Raw genomic sequence first — 19,886 nt, forward strand, 5'->3', positions numbered from 1 at the left:
ACTCGGATCTGAGAATGCTTAACAGAACTTTATCAAAAGAGGAGGTCAAGGTGGCTTTTTTTCAGATGAGGGGAAACAAGGCCCCAGGACCGGATGGGTTCCCTGCAATCTTTTACCAGAAGAATTGGGAAACTTTGGGGTCTAGAATTTTTGAAGACATGAAGATTCTGCTTAATCACCCGGATGGAATAAAGGCCATCAACGACACAATCCTAGTGCTGATCCCTAAGATTGAAGCTCCTAAGCAGTTTGGTCAATTCAGACCGATCTCGCTTTGCAATGTTCTCTACAAAGCTGTCACGAAAGTTTTAGTGAACAGATTAAAACCTATTATCAAGAAACTGGTGTCTCCCTTTCAGTCAAGCTTTGTTCCGGGTAGAAACATTCAGGATAATATTATCATAGCGCAGACACTCGATGAATAGGAAGAGAGGAAATAGGGCGTTCATGTCTATCAAAATTGACTTGGTTAAGGCGTATGATAGATTAAGCTGGTCTTTTATTGAAAAGGTGCTTTTGGAGATTGGTATCCCTACCATTCTAATAACTCTAATCCAAGCTTGCATTTCTTCTCCCAGCTTCCAGATACTGTGGAATGGCAACAAAACGTCTAGCTTCTCCCCGACTCGCGGTATCAGGCAAGGAGATCCTATCTCCCCCTGTTTATTCGTACTGTGTATGGACAAGCTAACACACTTAATAGCTGAGTAGATCCGCAAGAAGAACTGGAAGCCGTTGAAAGTGGGGAAAAAAGGCCCGGGTATCTCTCACCTCATGTTTGCAGACGATCTGGTGCTCTTTGGAGAAGCTAGTCTCGATCAGCTGGATGTCATGCTCGGTTGTCTCCAGGAGTTTAGTAACATGTCTGGGCAGGAGGTGAGCATAGAGAAGACAGTGATATTTTTCTCTAAAAATACTAGAGAGGAGTTAAAGGAGGCCATCTGTAGTGTTAGTGGGTTCAAGAAAGCTGATTCGTTGGGCAAGTATCTTGGGACCATCCTCCACAATGGAAGGGGAAGGAAAAGGAAGTTTGAAGGGGTTTTGCAAAGAGTGAGGCAGAGGCTAGCGGGCTGGAAATGTAATTTCTTATCCTTTGCAGGTAGAACAACGCTAGCGAACTCAGTGCTAAGCACCATTCCGTCCTACCATATGCAGCACGAGGTGCTGCCTGTGGCTATTTGTAAGGAAATGGAGCAAATCCAACGCGCCTTTATATGGGGGGATTCCAACATCTCGAGAAAACCTCACTTACTGGCTTGGGAAAACCTCTGCAGACCCAGAAATGCTGGGGGGGCTGGGTATTCGGAATCTCCAAGCTCATAATGAAGCTTTTCTGTGCAAAGTTGCTTGGAAAATTCTGAATAAGAGTGAGGAGCTTTGGGTTAGAGTCCTAAGAGGGAAATATGGCAGACAAATGGACTGGAGAAGGCAAGTGAAAGCTCAAAGGTATGATTCAAGCCTCTAGAAAGGTATTTGCGGGATTTGGGATGAGTTTCTGAACAGGCTTCAATGGGATATAGGAAATGGGAAAGATACTTTGTTTTGGCAGGACTGCTGGACAGATTTGGATATCCCTCTGAATGTGTTAACCAGTAGGCCTCTAGATAATACAAGTCTCATCCAAACGTGTGAGGAGCTTATGGATAGTACAACTGGGGAATGGAACCTCGAGCTGATCAGAAGATTTCTTCAAGAGGACACTGTTCAGATAATTCGAGCTATCCCCCCTCCCAATTCTAACAAGGGGCAGGACAAGCTTATTTGGAAAAAGGACGTAGGGGAAGGGAGAATTGTCAAAAATGCCTACACGGCTATTATGGGTTTTGAATACTTAGCTACCAACCATATATGGATGTCTATATGGAAGTGGCAAGGTCCTATGAGGATGAGAACCTTTGCGTGGTTTGTGCTACATGATAAACTGCTTACAAAGAGTACAACTTCGAGGTGGGGAGGAGATGCCTTCTGCCTCAAATGCACTAACAAAGTAGAAGATACTCTGCATGTGTTGAGAGATTGCCCAGCTGCAACTCAGGTCTGGAAAGACTGGTTTAGTAATGCGGTTCCTGATGAGTTCCTCACGGTAGGACTAGATGAGTGGCTGGCAAAGAACTTAAATGAAGAGTGGAATAGCAGTCTCAACCTCAGATGGATAGATGTTTTCATGACAACAATCTGGCATTTGTGGTATTGGAGAAACCAGGAGATACGCAATCCCAAGGAGAGCCGGCCATTTAAACCAATACTCACTATCTCAAGGTATATTAGTGATATTATGTCAGCTCTGGACAACAACATGCGCAATTCCATCCCAGCCAGGATCACTAGCAACGAGAAATGGTGTCTCCCACCCACTGGATGGTGGAAGTTGAATGTTGATGGGGCAGTTGAGAAGAATCAAAGGATAGCCTCGTGTGGTGGCCTCATAAGAAAAGAGAATGGGATGTGGGTATCAGGCTTTTCGTATCGGATAGGAAGATGTTCCCCTTTGATTGCTGAGTTATGGGCTATCAACAAAGGGCTGCAAGTTGCCTGGGATAAAGGAGCTAAGCAGCTTATTGTGGAAAGCGACTCGGCTATTGCCATAGAGGCAATTAACAAGAACGATGGGGAAGGTGCCCCCCTACACATGGTAAACTGCATTAAAGAATGGAGAAAAGAGGAGTGGCATATTCAATTCATTCACATTGCCAGAGGTAGAAACAGATGTGCTGATATGTTGGCTAAAATTAGCTTCCCAGGAGAGGAAAACTTTATTTTGTATAAGGATCGCCCTATGGGGATTGGGCCGCTGCTGGCCATGGATTCTATGTGCTAGTTTTGTTTTGTTTCTTGGGGCTTTAGCCCCTAATTGTATTTAAAAAAAAAAAATGGATAGTAGAGAGGGGACCTGCCTATAACAAGAGAAGAATTTTAAAGGGTAAAATGAGGGTATGCTCTTGGGTATGTTCTGAAGGGTTTTTATTTTGTGCTTTTTAGGTATTTTTATTTTGGAAGGTTATAACAGAGCTCATCATATGGTGTAGCTTCTGGAATAATTTTATTTGATTTTTGTTTAATTTTTTATTGCTTTTCTTGTTACTGTTTTTGCATGCTCATAATCCTATGGGTATGAGCTAAAGAACTCCATAGGAGTGGGGAAGACTGAGTACCCAACGCCCTTTGTTATTGAAATGCTATTTTATTTTTAATATAAATCCAGTTTGCTTGCAAGTAGATTTTAAGGTAAAATTGTTTGTTTTCAGGCCAAAAGCATGCAATTAATTTTAGGGATTCTATTTTCTCATGTTGTATAGTTATCTCCTACTATAAACATATGATGTGATGAGACCCACCACCTATTAAAATAAAAATAAAAATGATAGCACAATTTTTAATACGAGAATAACATAAGATAATTATATCTCACGTAAAATGTAAAATGAGATAATGATTTTCCTTAATTTTAAGTGTTAGTTGTTGAGAAACAACGAATATTAGAACTCACTTCAAGCATATGCACACTAAATAAGAGATTATTTTAACAGTGATTTGATTTGCTGCACTTCACTTGTTCTTCAACATTTCAATTTCATGAGTTCAAATCATTTCTTAACTCAGTCAATTTCATCGAACCATCACAATATTAACCACTTGAATTTCATCGGCTTAGCTAGTTCCCAAGTACAGTATAAGTGGCGTAGCCACGTAGTGCATAGATGGGGCCTGGCCCCTGCTGAATTTTTTAAAAATTATTTTTCATTTAATAGCCTATTGTTTTGATATACGTTTAGGCTATTTGTAACGTTAAATGTGATATATAATGAGAATTTTTGATATATAACGTTAAATAGTGAGAACTTTTAAAAGAATACGTTAGTTGTATTAGGCTATTTGTTTTGATATGTAATAGTTGTCTATTGTTTATTTAAATTTTTAATATTAAGTGATATTATTTAATAAATAATTTAGATAAATATGCTAGAATTCATGATTATTTTTTTCCTAATAATTTTAATAATTTGATGTGTCAAATTTTTTGACCCCAGCTGAAATGAAATCTTAGCTCCGCCACTGTGCTGTAATATATTAAAGTATCAACTAATTCGAGCTGAGCCATTTTGCCAAAATGAATATACGGCAATGGTTATTTTTAAAAGAAGCGGGCAAGGATCCTATAAAGAAATAACTTTAAAAAAAAAGATTTTGATTAATTTTTTTAACCTAGGATAAATTAATTTAAAAATATATATATATATATATATATATTTTAACTTAAACTTGGTTCAATGCAAATTAATTTTTTTTTTCGAGTTCAACTCATTTTAATTTTGAAATTATTTAGATTTAATTATATTTTTAAGTAGAATTTTATATTATTAAATATTTTAAATTTATTTATTTAAACCCTTACTTATTACTTGGCCAAATTTGGGTATACATACATACATACATGTATGTATAGTTAAAAATATTTTATTTAAGCTAAAAACCCTAATATACATTAGACTAAAGTATTATTAGTATTTAAAAAAATTATCCGATGTTGAGATTTACCCTTTCTATTATTATTTAGAAGTATGTATATTTATGTATCGAGTTGCATTCAGTTTTTAACCAAGACATAAGAAAGCTGGGTCAACCCAGTAACCGGGTTATCCTTTGGCTGGTTCGAGTTACACATTGGATGTGATAAGATAGTCTAACCATTTTGGCCCAGTCCCAATCGGGTTCAACCAACCAGTTTTGTAAAAGCCTGAGATCCGCTGGGTTATTAGCATAGCAACCCATCCAAATACTTAACATGAGCAACGCAACTTGTTATGGGTCCATCCAAAGCAGTTTATAAACATGTATCTTTTTGATCTCCTCGTCGATGTGGAACTTCTCAACCTTCAAACCAAGACCAGAATCTGGTTAGGGAGCTTCAAGGCACCAGAGATGGCAGTAGCTGCATACTTACTGACATCATTGCCTTACATTTCAGGGAGCGCGAACCCAGGCTCAACTTGCTAGAACACTTCCTCGCCCCATGAGCAACAACGCTGACCACATATACATGGCAGCACATGAGGCTGCCTTAAGGCTAAGGACCAACATGGTGGCGCCGCCGGAGGAGCACAGTGACCGTGAGATTCTCTCCCACTCAGATTCAGGCAATCAATGAGTCACTTTATTTTCCTCCTCAATCTCCCTTATACGTTGAACTATATCAGCAACTTTTTCAGAGATGTGTTCTGTGTGCTTTTCCAAATCGTTTAGAATCATATTTAATTGTTCATATGAAGCACAACAACGTGATAGCTCACGAGTTCTCTTATTTTTCTCATCATGTGGCAAAAATCATCACTACAAGTTTAAGGAACTAAAAACGAAACAAAAAGAAGATAGATATTAATATGAGGATATACTGATTTGAAATTTAAAACTAATTTGTTTAATTGATATACTGATTTGTTTAATTTAAAACTAATGCTAGTATTCAAATTTTTTGTGTATAACCTGTTTGAGGAAATGTCAAAATTAATATATTAATATTTATTATATATTATTTTGAGATCTGGTTGAACCCGGTTGAACCACTGACCCAGTGACTCAATACCTCGACCAAGTTGATGACCGATCCGAGTTTTAAAACACCGGTTGTTACAAAAATTTTCAGCTTTTGTATTGACAAGTTAATCCATATAGTTTTAGATAATTTGTGATCTCCTTCTTCTTATAAATACATGCATGCATTTTGTTACTTACTGGTTTTCAATTGGCCACTAGATTTGTTAGTGGCGGTTCAACCCACCGTAAATCCAAAAAAGCCGCCGCTAAATCCCGTGTAGTGACTTTATCCTTTTCTTCATATATTGGTTTCACCCACTGATGTATTATTATATGGATTTTTCCCATTCATCATTGTATTTTCTTGTCCTTTAATCATTATTATATGAAATAATAATATGAATAGCTCTTCCCATAAAAGCAGAAAGTGTTCGGGAGCCTCACAATCCTTAAGAATCCATGAACTAGTCATCCATCTATCTGAGCATTTCACGGCATCTCTTAGTCTCTTAACTCTTTCCTTGGAGACTATCATCCATGAATCCTTAAAGATGAGAGGACTGTAAGATTGGATCATCACAGAGTCCGTTTTCTGATACACAGGATCCCTTTGCAGGGTAAGCGTAGAGCATACTAACTTTCTCATCCAGAGATTAGTAACTATAGTAAGAACATTATACTAAGCTTTCGGAGAGAAGAAAGAACTCTTTAGAAACTCATAGAGAACACACAAGCTTTTATTTCTTTCAAACTCATTCTGAGAATACAAGCACACACTAAGTTCCTTTTATAGGCAAGGAACCCATAATAACAACAAAAAAGGAAATTACATCACACTAGACATAATTATACAATAAGACAAACAACTTTTCTAAAAGTTGATTTATTGCACACACTTTAAATCATAACCACACAAGTGTCCTAGACATCATCATTAGTGTCTGTGCTAATGGACAAGTTGAGAGCTTTTTTTTCTTCTCCGTGGACCTCACCATACATCTTTTTCCACCAAGGTGGGTCTGCTTTGGCTTTTTCCTCAATTATCTATTTCATAACATCAACATTTGGATTCATGACATCATCAAAGATCAAATCAACTTGCATTGGATCTAGGCTATATTATGAACTTGGGCCTGGGTCATGTGATGAACTGGGCTGGTTTTCTGGTTCTACATATCCATTAAGTTCTTGGACATGTTTCAACAAAGTCTTCTTGGAACATGGATCTAATGGATAATCATTGAAATATCCCCAAAGATATGCAATATTCTGAGACCAAAGAATTCCATCGGGCCTTTGCCAGTAAGGTCTGTGAATAATGAAAATGGCAGTGATCTTTGAGATCTCTTCTTCAATTTTTCCTTCTTTTTCCTTGGCTAGAATAATCTTGTGTAGTTCTTTTCTCCACCATGGTATAGGAGAATACCATTCCAACAAAGTCCATAAGAAAGCATCTACTGCATCAGGAGTTATAAGGATCTCATAAGCCCTTTGGACTTTAAGAGCAAGAGGAACTGAATAATTAACTGTGAGACACCAAATGCACCAGAGTGTGTTTTTTGAAATATCCCATCCTATGGCAGGAAAAACTTCTAGGATGTGCAGGAAATGAATTTCTGGGTTAACGACAGAGGGAATAATTTCTTGTGTTTTTTCTTTTCCTACCTTATAACAGTAATAAAAATAAAAGTCTTTGGAAAACTTTTGGATCTGGTAGACTGAGGTAGGTTGGCCTAATTCTGGAGGATAGACTCTTTTTTGTTTGGCTGTTCTAGGTAATGGTTCATTCATGTATATCAGAGGAAATGGAGCACTGGTTATGCTAGAAATGACCTGGACAGGGGCTTTTGGTTTGGTTGATCTGGAAGGTCTAGATAAGAGGTTAGGGATAATGTTATGGCTTCCTTTGATATGTTTGACGGTGAAATCATATCTGGAAAACCAATCTTTTAACCTGAGGATTTGAGGATCTGGTGGCATTTTGTTCTTGAATTCCAGGATTTTTGGAAAAGAAGAATTATCCATCTGGACTTCAAAATTATGACCACGAAGATGGAAATCAAATTTCTTGATTCCATTTTTGACTGCTAGGGCTTCTTTGTAAGTGGTATGATAATGTAGCTCTGCATCTGTGAATTGACCACTTGCATGTCCACAGTAGTACTTCTTGTTTTCAGCTTCTTCAATGAGAACCGCTCCACAGAAATGATCACTAGCATCTGTCTGAAGAATTCTTTTACCAGTACTGGGAATCTTCAGGGCTGGTGGATTCTGAGCAATCTTCTTTAGTTCCTTGACAGCTTGAGTTTGTTCTGGACCCCACAGAGGAGGATTTTTCTTTAACAGCTTGGACAGTACACTGGTATACTTTGCTGCATTAGGAATGAAATCTCTCACATAATTAACAATTCCTAAAAACTGTTGAATCTGTTTAAAAGTGAGATTTTCATCAGGATATTCTGCAAGTCCTTCTGCAGTGTGTGGCTGTGGCTGATACATTCCTTTTGAGAAATGCATTCCCAGAAAATCAACTTCAGTTTGGGCAATATGGATCTTCTTCTCGAAGAGCATAAGTCCGTATTGATTAGCTAGTTCTGCAAACTGATTGAGCAGTTTCCTGTGTTCTTCCATATTTTTAGAAAAAAGAAGAACATCATCAATATAGATAAGAATTGTATCTAAAAGTGGAGCAAAAATTCTGGTCATTGCTTTCTGGAAAAGAGAAGGAGCTACTTTGAGACCAAATGGAAGCACTTTCCATTGGTATTGGGCATTCGGAATGCAGAAAGCAGTCTTGTATCTATCAGCAGGATCTAATCCAAGTTGCCAAAAACCTGCTTTCATATCAAACTTGGAAAAGATATGAGCTTCCTTAAAAAGGATAGGAAGTGTGTCAACCTTTGGAATAAGAAACTTATCATCCTGCAAAAAATGATTTAGAGGCCTATAGTCAATCACTAATCTTTTCTTGCCTCTGATTTTTCTGACCTTTTCTCCACATAAAAGGCTTGACATGCCCATGGAGATTTGTTAGGCTCTATCAGTCCTTGCTTTAGCAGTTCTTGGCATTCAATTCTAGCCAATATAAGGTCTGATGGGGACATTCCTGGATAAGTTGCTTTGGTTGGATTAATATCTTCATTGATATCAAAGGGAAACTGTTACCTTTGTGTACAGAAAATCATGGGGAATTTTCTCATCCAAATCCACTAGAAAGAAGAGTAAACTTACATATTTGATTATGCCTTACATCGAATTCATGTTATGCATACCAACCATTACTCCACAATTTAAAATTATGAATAAAAATTAGCAATGTAGTCTCACCTAATATTTTAAATTTTTAGGTTGAAATAGTTCTTTACATGCTATCAAATGCATCATCCAACAAGCAAAATTTTTGGATTGAAATTATTCTTAACAGTACTAAATAGTAGGTAGAATAACCTATCCCGCATATATATAGGGTGCAAACAAATCGATAATCAAGATTTGGTATAAAATTTGTTATTCTTACATTGGTGTAAGGATATCATGCCATATATATATATATATATATATATATATATATATATATATATATATATATATGTTAAGAATGGTACGAGGGAGCCCAAAATCCTTTGCAAGGGATACATCCATGGGCCAAGTGATAAACCACAATAAGTAGACTGACACCACATCTCAACCCAAAACTTTCTCACTCTGGGTTTATAGGTCTTTTGCACTTATATGGTCATCACTTGGTCTATGTCTAGTCAATGTAGTACTTCTTTACAACTCATACTTGAATACTTCCAACAATATATATATATAGGGGTTTACATTTCTGTAGCTGCTGTACATGCAATAATCAAATACTTGCCATGTATATATATATATATATATATATATATATATATATATATATATATATATATATATATATATATGTGAAGCATTAAATGCGGGGAATCATAGCCATACAAAATATGAAACCATTAAATGTGAGGAATCATAACCACACACCTGTCGTTGCTGTACGTAAAACGGCTACATAAATGATTTTACCATATATATATATGGGTTCACTTTTTCTGCAGTTACTGCAGATAACTTATCTGCAGTAAGCTCAATACGACGTCGTTTTGGGGCGAAAATCATGGTTTTTTGTAATTTTAATTTATTTCAGGGTTATAATAGTCTTTATATTTATAATTTTTTAAGATTTCAATACCAAAACGACGTCGTTTTGAGAATAAATGCAGATAACTTATCTGCATTAACTGCAGAAACATTTCCCCCATATATATATATGTGTGTGTGTGTGTGTGTGAAATTATTAAATATGGGGAATCATAACTATACAAAAGATAAAAGCATGTAATCATCCATTCAGTTTGATTTTTTTTTTAAATTTGATCCAATCCAATACAATTTTTTTCTGTTTAGATTGGATCAGTTTTTAGTTTTTTGAAAATCCTAAAATTTGTTTCATGATTATTGTGCAAATAACATCTTTTGTATATATTGGCTTTGTAAAAAAAAAATTGAAATACAAAAACATCAGTAAACGATAATATAGTTTTTTTTGGGCAATGAGATATGAAGCTCTACATAAATAAAATTTTGTTGATGAGATATGATTATGTTTTTTCTTGGATTTAGTTGATGGGTTAATGGGTCTTGGGTATAAAAAATTTTGGACTATGATTGCAGAAAGGCCCAAGTAGGTAAAGAAAAATTAATACATTGGATCGATTTGGATTGGATCAGTTTTTATCAATCCATCCGAAAATCGATCCAATCCAATTAAAATTTGCGATTTTTTTTTTTCAGTTTTCGGTTATCATTTTTCGGATCGGTTATCACGGTTTGGATCAGTTGATGAACACCCTTAGCTGTTAGATCAAAAAAGATCAACGACTCTGATTTGTAAGCATGTGACACCATTGATCTTTTTTGATCTAATGACTATCAGATGAGGTGTCAAATTTAAATTTGACACTGATGTCAAAGGATTATACCTCATATATATATAGGGGTTTACATTTTTGCAGCAGCTGCTGTACGTGCAGCAATCAAATACTTGCCATATATATACTTGAAAGCATTAAATGCGGAAAATCATAACCATGCAAAAGATGAAAGCATTAAATGTGAGAAATTATAACCATACACCTGTCGTTGTTGTACATAAAGCGGTTGCAGAAATATATATATAGAGGTAAGATCCTTTGACACCGGTGTCGAATTTAAAGTTTGACACCTCATCTGAGAGCCGTTTGATCAAAAAAGATCAACGACTCTGATTTGTAAGCATGTGACACCATTGATCTTTTTTGATCTAACGGCTCTCAGATGAGGTGTCAAACTTTAAATTTGACACCGGTGTTAAAGGATCTACCTCATATATATATATATATATATATATATATATATATATATATATATATATATATATATATATATATATATATAAGGACAAATCCTTTGACACCGATGTCAAACTTTGAAATTTGACACCAAATTCTAACACCAAATCATAACCGTTTATTTTCGACAATCAACGGTTATCATTTATTGAGAATTACACTTATTAATTAATTATTAATTCCTTATAAATGATAACCTTTGATTGGAGGAAATAAACGGATAGGATTTGATGTCAAATTTTAAAATTTGTCATCGGTGTCAAAGAATTTCACCCCATATATATATATATATATAACAAGAAGGATTATTTTTATAAAAAATATAGCTTTTTATCGATTTAACCATCAAATTAAAACATTCGTTATGTTGATTGTTTGTAATAAATCTTATAAAAATTGAAAAAAAAAGAATATCACTAAATGATTCTTTTATATATTTCGAAAGTTTATATTTATCTGTCACCAAAAAAACAAGTTTATATTTAAATAATATTTTATAAATTTGGAATAAACTTTCAGTCGGATATTAAATTTTGAAATAAAATTATCTCGATTAAAATATAAAAAAACAATATAGCCACAAAAAAGCATTGAAGTAGTGACAACCTCCGCTTACTCCAAGACTCCTTTTCTTCTATCGTGAAACCCTCTTCTCTTTATCATCTCAATAGGTTAAAATGTAGAAGCTGCAAAACAACGCTGGTAAGTAGCGCTATAAATGGGCTGGGTTGGACTTTGGCCTTCCTGATCCAAGCTTACGTAAAAAAAAATTAACCTATCTGACTTACTGGCCTATTAAAGACTTTATTTGTAAGTCAAGCCCGACTTATTTTTAAAAATAAGAAAGCCCGACATGACCTACAGGCTTTGTAGGCCTACCAGTGTAGATACTAAGCAAAGAAAATAATTGTTAGAGCAAAGAAAGTTTCATTCATGAATGTACTAGTAGTTCTCATAAGAAAAAATAACAAACAAGAAGGAGTAAACATAATACCCAGCTTTAGAATGTATATCATAGAGGAATAGAGTCAAAGAAATGGGGAAAATAAGAAAAATACAATTATTGGGTGCTAAAATAAAATCTACAAGAGAATGTCATTCATCTAAAAATTAGGGTTGGTATTGATACTTTGCCATGCCACATAAAATAAATATTATTTTATTTTTAATAAATTAGATAGGTCAGCCTACAAGGCTTGACAAAATTGACCTACGGCCTATTTGTTATAAAAACTTTCTTAAAAGCCTAAGCCTACTCTACTTTTCTGAAAGGCCGGGCCAAGCCAGGCTTAATGTAGGCCGGGCTGGACTAGCCTGACCCATTTACACCCCTACTGATAAGCAATATATATGTAAAAATCAAAGAAAATTAAAATAAAATTTAACTCGGAAGAAGAATTAGGATTGCAAAAATATTAATTATAAAGGAAGAAACAAAAAAAAAAAGATTAAGGTGGCAAAAAAATCGTTACATTCCCTTTCATCATTGCTTAAAATTTTATCTATTAAAAAAATATTTAGTGTTCATATATGTTCCGGACCTGGTTATGAAGCTTGCAACCAACGTATGTAGTATTGCGGGTCTCACATTATTTGAATTGATTACAAAATCCCGCGAAACTATTCGGAGGCTTAAATCATGGAGAATCACCGTTGTTATGTTTAAAAGAAGATTGGTTCTAATTGAGTATTTAATGGAGATGGATCCTAAATTTGGAATTTAATATTTGAATAATATAAAATTATTTTTAAAAAAGGCAGGTTCATTAATGACGGAGATTTGTAAAAAAAAAAAATGTGCATGTGTTGTGATAGAAGAGGTCTTAGAGAAGAAAATTCATATGAGAAAATAATTGAGGTATCAAATCAAATGATTCATATAGGAGAAAAACAAGTAGAAATTAGACAGAAAATTAGGGAATGAATGGTAATAAAAAGAATTATACATAGGGAATGAATGCTAATGGTTTTCAGAATTCAAAATTTGAGATATCGTTTGAAGTCATCAATCAATATTTTGTAATTAAGGGGTGTATTAGATTAGAATTTTAAAAGACTTATTTGAGTTACAAAATTTTATAGATTTTAAAAAACTATTTAGAATTGGAGAAATTTTAAAGACTTTTCTTACCATCAAGATTTCATAAGATTAGATTTTAAAGGATTTTAATAGACTTTATAAGATTTGAAAGGACAATATGGATTTATAAGATTTTAAAAAATCATATGAATTTTTAACAAAAATTCAAAATTACAAGAGTCAATGGAAAAAAGGGAAGATTATACTTATAACCTATTTTTGTTTACAACCATATCTTAACCGTTGATTTCCGTCAATCAACGGTTATCATTGCGAATTAAATATTAATTAATGAGTTTAATTTGTGAAAGTAATAACCGTTGATTGACAAAAATCAACGGTTAAGATGTGGTTGTAAAATGTTATAAACAAAAATAGGTTGTATGTATAACCTTTCCCATAAAAAAATAAACAAAGAAATGCAATGAAATTAATAAAAAAATAAAACCTAATATAATTTTCCCAATCAGTAAAACATAATATAATTTTTAACAACATTCAAAATTACTAAGAACAGCTTTTCACATATCTAAAGTTATACTAATCTTTCATGCATCAACATTTTGCATATAGAACCTAAAGCTATGCATATATGATTATAAGACCCAATTTTTTTTTAATTATTAAAATAATTCTAAATTTGCATATAGAACCTAAAATTCATAATAAAATCTCGTTTGAAATTTTTTGCAATTGATCTTGAAAATTTTGAGATTTTTATTCTACGTGATGAGAGTTTTCTAACCATATATTATATGCATATTTTCATTGAATATTCTAAGAATATTTCGAATCTGAATTTTTGGGTTTTATTACATGAAAGTTTAGAAAGTTTTTCAATTTTTTTTAATCGATACATTGAAACCTTAAATTACTTTGGGGCTTTTGGAAAAACAAGTTTTTAGTTATCTATTGACACAAAAATTGTTTGAAATTGTTTCCTATGGTGAAAAAATTTCGTTCACGAATGTATTATTATGAAATATAGGGTTCATATAATGAAAGTTTCAATCTTTCTTTAAATTGATATTGTTTCATTGATGTAAAACGAAAATTGGTTTGATGGTTATAGTTCCCCTGTTATTTTCCCTTTGTTTTATGTTGTTTTTAATATAAAGATCACACCTTTTTGTGCCAAGAAAAAAAACGCGACCCATAACTTAAAAATTCACTTTTTAAACTTCCAACAAATTTCATAAATGGTTCAAAAATATGTTATTTTTGAGATAGATTATATTAAAATCTCGTTGGTTTGTTGTTTCTGGGTTATTTTGTGATGAAAATCGCTAAAAAATATGCTATTTTTGAGTTTTGAGGAAGCTCCTATGGCGAATCCGATTTCGAGCGGGTCAACTTGACGAAGGAAGAAGAAAACACTACAATAGAGAAATCTCAAGAAATCCTAAGGGTTAGGGTGAGATTGTGAGAGACATCCTATTTATATTTTTTACTAAAAAATCTCACGAATCCACACCAATAGAAAATTCATTAAAATCGTTAGATTTTTGAATATCACAAGATTAATTTTTTTCATTGTTTAAAATCTTAATTGAATACCAACGGATTTGAACGAACTCTAAAATACTCATTTAAAATCCTAATCGAATATACCATGTGACTTCTTTTTTTATCCATTAAAATTCTAATTGAATACCAATGGATTTTTTTGTCCAAAATAAACCATTAAAATTCTAATCCCAATCCAAATACACCCCTGGATATTCTTATACTTAAATAGTACGTAGTGGCAAACCCTAACGTATTGATCCCTCTCTCTCTCTCTCTCTCTCTCTCTCTCTCTCAAACAATAGTAGGGTTGTGTTGGGTTCTCCAGATTTATGGCTTTTGAGCGAGAAACAAAGTTTCCTTTGAAACTTTTCGTGGACAAAGAAAGAAATCATGTAGTTATGGCAGAAGCAGGTGGAGACTTGATAGGCATTTTGTTTGGTTTGCTCAAACTTCCATTGGGAACTATCATGTGTCTGCAACGTAAGAGCATGAAGAGTATTGCCGCTGATGAAAATCTCGATGATCAACCAAATAAGATAGGTTCAATTAGAGAGATCGGTTGCATCAACAATCTGTACCAGAGCGTGATAAATCTTGATGCTGATGTTTTCTTTGCTGCAAGGTTTAAAAATAGGTTCCTTTTTCCGTGCAACCCTAGCGAAGACCTTTGCCAGAAACTGAGATTGATTGTGAATGATCAAGAGCTTAAAAGAGAGCACCTCAGCTGTAGGCACTCTGAGGAAACCCGTATGAATACTGGTTTTATTAACGAGAAAAGCATGTACTTAATTTTTAATGATTTAAAGGTGCTTCAAAGTTCTCCCAACAACTGTGTGGACCAACTTGTCCAACTTGGCTACAAAAACTTCAATGAGCTGACTGAAATGTCCATAAATGTTGGCTTGAAGGAGGTGATATATATATATATATATGTCTTTTAATTTATATTTCTTTTAAATTGGTACGTATTGTGAGCTGTTTGATGAATTAATGTGCTTATACGTACCTTTGTTTTTTTTTTTTTTTAGATGTTGGACATAGTAAATCAAGCATTATTCTCGGAATCCCCTCTCAACGATTTATTTTTGATGAATGGAGAATCTAAGCAAACATACGTTCACTCGCCAAAAATAAAGCAAAAAATCAAATCTGAATTTGAGGGCAGGCATTTTAACTGTGTTATGAACCTCGCTGTAATGGTGAGAAAGTCAAAGAACGAGATCCTGTATGCTGAGGCTGAGCATGACTTTGTTGATTTTTTATGTAGGGTTCTCACAACACCTTATGCATCTATTCTAGAGCTATTTGGTAAGAAATTTGTTTACCAAAGTGTGAATGAGCTCAATTCATTGGGGTTCACAAGGCCTTCACGCACTCCCTTTGCTTGTATAAGAGATCTAATAATATCCTCTAATAATATTGGTGGATTTGTGAGGAGTTCATCACTATTTACGGTATGGAATGATCTGCAAGTGACACCATGTGGAAATACTTCTGGCATTTCCTTTCTTCAAAAGCTGAATGTACCATTGGATGATCTGCAGAAACATGTGGTGAGCATTGGGGAGACAGAGGTAACAAATACATTTTTTGGACTAATTTTATCTTTTACTTTGAATATTGATACTTTAAAATTTAATGATTATTAATGAATTTACTGAGAATTATTATTGGTTTAAAGTCTGACTTACATTATCTCTAAATGGTCAGGCACTAAACTTGTTGTGGGCTTCTTTGACTACCAAAGAAGCTTTGAGCCAAGGCCTGTCTTACCTTTGGAAGAAACCAGAGGAGGAAACTAAAGCTGGTAACCTCAGGTTTGAGTGAATTCAATGGTGTTTGATTTTATTTTTTTTCCGTCAATTGGTGTTGTGATTTTTAAACTCCCTTTTCTGAATATTATATTCTATTTTAATTATAACATTTATCCCTTATCACACAAACTTGTTAGCTACGTTTTCACGTAATATTATTAGCTTGATTGAATTCTTCTCTTTTTGTAAAATCACTCGAGTAAATGCTATTAGTGACGTTGAATATTGATCATAAGACGAGTGAAGAACTATTGCTAAGGACTTTCATTATTTTGTTTTAAAAAAATATTAAATGCAAAAATATTAAATAATAATAATTATAGAATATTGTACCTAAAATCTCTATCTCTTTCGCGCATGATAAATCTCTGAAAAGAAACTTAAAATCTTATTTTGGGGTCTCTTTGTTAAAAGAACCAGCCCAATTCATGAATCATCCTGAAGAAAAGACAGATGGGCTAACATATATTTTTGACTTTTGCAGGTTTTAAAAGGCCAAATTATGACCCAATGGACGCAGCTATCTCAGAAGGGAAAATTGAAAAAACAAAAAGACAAAAGAGAGAGGTTGTGGAGCTGAAATTGGAAAGTAGAGAGGGGGCCTGGCTATAAGAAGAGAAGAATTTTAAAGGATAAAATAGGGTGCTCTTAGTTTTGTCTGAAGGGTTTTTATTTTGTGCTTTTTAGGTATTTTTATTTTGAAAGGTTATAACAGAGCTCATAATATGGTGTATCTTCTGGGATAATTTTATTTGATTTTTGTTTAATTTTTTATTGCTTTTCTTGTTACTGTTTTTGCATGCTCATAACCCTATGGGTATGAGCTAAAGAACACCACAGGTGTGGGGAAGACTGAGTACCCATCGCCCTTTGTTATTGAAATTTTTTATTTTTAATATAAATCCTGTTTGATTGCAAGTAGATTTTAAGGTAAAATTGTTTGTTTTCATGCCAAAAGCATGCAATTAATTTTAAGTGTTAGTTGTAGAGAAACAACGAACATTAGAACTCACTTCAAGCATATGGACACTAAATAAGAGATTATTTAGTGGATATGAAACTTTAGAGATGGAGTTCATCACCATACAACTTATGGGATGGTATTAAATGACTTTAAAATTCGCAGTTGCAGTGAAAATATGTGGGCTGTAATTTTAAGAAAAAAATGCTATGTGTTGAGAAACATTAGCAACATAAATCCCATGTTGAACTGAAAATGTTGAGAAGCAACTTACTTTTTCATGCGTTCTAGCTCTGGTGTTTGGAGAAAACCTGAACCTGCTTCTGCTCCTTTGTTTTTAATCAAGTTTCTACACTTTAACTCATCCATTATTATTCATCAGCATCTCTGATTTTAAAGTTTATTAATCCTTTTAGAAGAAATATTTATATATTTCCTAGCTGATAGAGACTTTCATCTGTTTATTGTAATAGCTTATTTAAATTTTGAATTTCAACTATAAAATTTCAAAAACAATTTTCTGCTTCAGCCTTTTTATTTTAGTTTTAGACTTCCTTGCAACATGAAAGGTGCCATGATCCTGATGGAAACAATACTTGGGTCTCAAATATATCTTATATTATTTATTGCGTATACTTGCACCTACTTGCACAAATATTAGTAAAACAACAGCGCACTCGTTTTATTATATAAATATTTTGCATTATTGCATTTTCTCGTCCTATAATCACTTTTTTAAATCCTTAAGTTACATTTGATACAAAAAAAATAATATTATGGCTCATAAAAGCGTAATAAGCTTTATCTAAATTAGATTTTGAGTGCTCAATATTAGGTATTTTTTTAATATTTTAATAAAAATGAATAAGTGATGATTTATATACATTATACAAGCTGATTTTTTGTTTGAGTTTGAAACTCTGAATATATATAATCATTAATTAATGTGAATAATAATATTAATTTTATCATCAATTCATGATGGGAATAAAAGTAATCTTAATATATGTGACTATGTTCCCTTCGCATTCATGTTATGCATACAATTAATTATTCCACAATTCAAAATTATGAAAAGGAAATTTAAAAAAAATATGTAATTATTAATATAGTCTCGTCTAACCATTTAAGTTTTTTGATTAAAGTAATTTTTTATTAAATATAAGATTCATCATCCAACTAGCAAATTTTTTCGGTTGAAATAATTTTTTAGCATAAATAATATAAACTGCAGAGCAAGCCTTAACGTTTTGAAGTCTAAAGGATTATATGATAAAACACGACAATTACAGAAGAATGGGTTAGTCACGTGTATGTATGCTAGTGAAAAAAAAAAACCCCTTTCTATCAAAGTTTTGTCGTCTGTGGATCATCGAAGCTCTCATGGGGGTTTCTACAGATAATAACATCGAGTTACTGTCTATGTCAAGAAAGAGTACCAAGTGAACAAAGAATGGTGAAGAAATTCCAACGGAATCATTGATTCGGGAAGCTATTAAGAGCTTTCAAGTTGAAGCTACAATGAACGATAAACAAAAATCCTTTGCAAAAGTCACCAGCAAGGAGAATGCTGTGTCGGGAGACAATACACCTTGGTTAGTGAGAGCAAACGTGAAAACAGTAAGGTAATAGCAATTTTTTTGTAGAAATAAGAGCAGTTGAGATCAGGGCAGAAAACAAAGAGCAATTGAAAGTTGTGTGTTTGATGAATTGTTGATTTGTTAATACAACTTAGTAAAATAGCAAAGAAAGCAGAGGTATGGTGTTAAAAAGTGATAAAAAGACATAGGCTAAGTTCAGTATTTTCCCCTCACTAGGTTGCTTCTGAGACTCAACACTGCTCCCATAAATGGGTTTTACTTCGGGTGCTCTTCATATTGCCTTGGATACAAATTTCTCTAGTAGCAAGTTTTGCTACCTAAAGTGGTGTGGTATGTTCATATCTATATGCCTAAACAACCTTAAGAGTCCCATTAACTTAAGACCCAAGGAAGATTGTGCTAGCTCCTTATTTCTAAGGTAGAATGCAGAAGATGCTAAAAACAACTCTAAACACAAGATATGCTCCTCGTTCTGGAAATCCCTCTCGCTAGAGAGCCAATCTTCTAAAATTTCCCTCAACGCTAGTTAACCGGTGCAGTAATACAGAAACATCTCAAAATCCGTTAATGGTGGCAAGCTTTCATTACAGGCTCAACCTAAAGGGATACTTCTACATCCCTTTGCCTACTAAAAAGAACTTAGCCCATACTATAGAATCAACAATAGGAGACTGGAAATGGACCTACCTCTCAACCTTTCTTGATACTGTAACTCTTACTAGATTGAAAGCAATTGTTCCCCATTTTTCTAGTGATGCTTCTGATTGCTTAAAGTGGAAGAGGAGCAGCTGAAATAAATCTTTTGTGAAAAATGTCTATTGTCATCTCACAGAGACCAACACCAGTGATGATAAGCTTTGGTTTTCTATCTGGAAGTGGAAAGGCCTTTCAAAATTGCAGTCTTCTTATGGATGGCTTGTTTGAATAAACTTCATGTTAAAGACAAAACTTGAAAGTGAAGGTGATCATCTATAT

At 33.7% G+C, this 19,886-nt stretch overlaps 1 protein-coding gene across 1 annotated transcript; it reads left to right on the top strand.

The window, feature by feature from the left end:
• Window positions 1-14,864: 14,864 nt before the first annotated feature.
• Window positions 14,865-16,362, top strand: LOC133311579 (uncharacterized). Its single transcript, XM_061512638.1, has 3 exons — window positions 14,865-15,446; window positions 15,564-16,109; window positions 16,246-16,362. The coding sequence occupies exons 1-3, from the start codon at window positions 14,865-14,867 to the stop codon at window positions 16,360-16,362; spliced, it is 1,245 nt and encodes a 414-aa protein (XP_061368622.1).
• Window positions 16,363-19,886: the final 3,524 nt, after the last annotated feature.

Source organism: Gastrolobium bilobum, unplaced genomic scaffold, assembly GCF_033153095.1.
Source record: "Gastrolobium bilobum isolate Gb01-03AN ecotype WA unplaced genomic scaffold, APGP_CSIRO_Gbil_v1 utg82674, whole genome shotgun sequence".
In the NCBI taxonomy this organism is placed as follows: Eukaryota; Viridiplantae; Streptophyta; class Magnoliopsida; order Fabales; family Fabaceae; genus Gastrolobium; species Gastrolobium bilobum.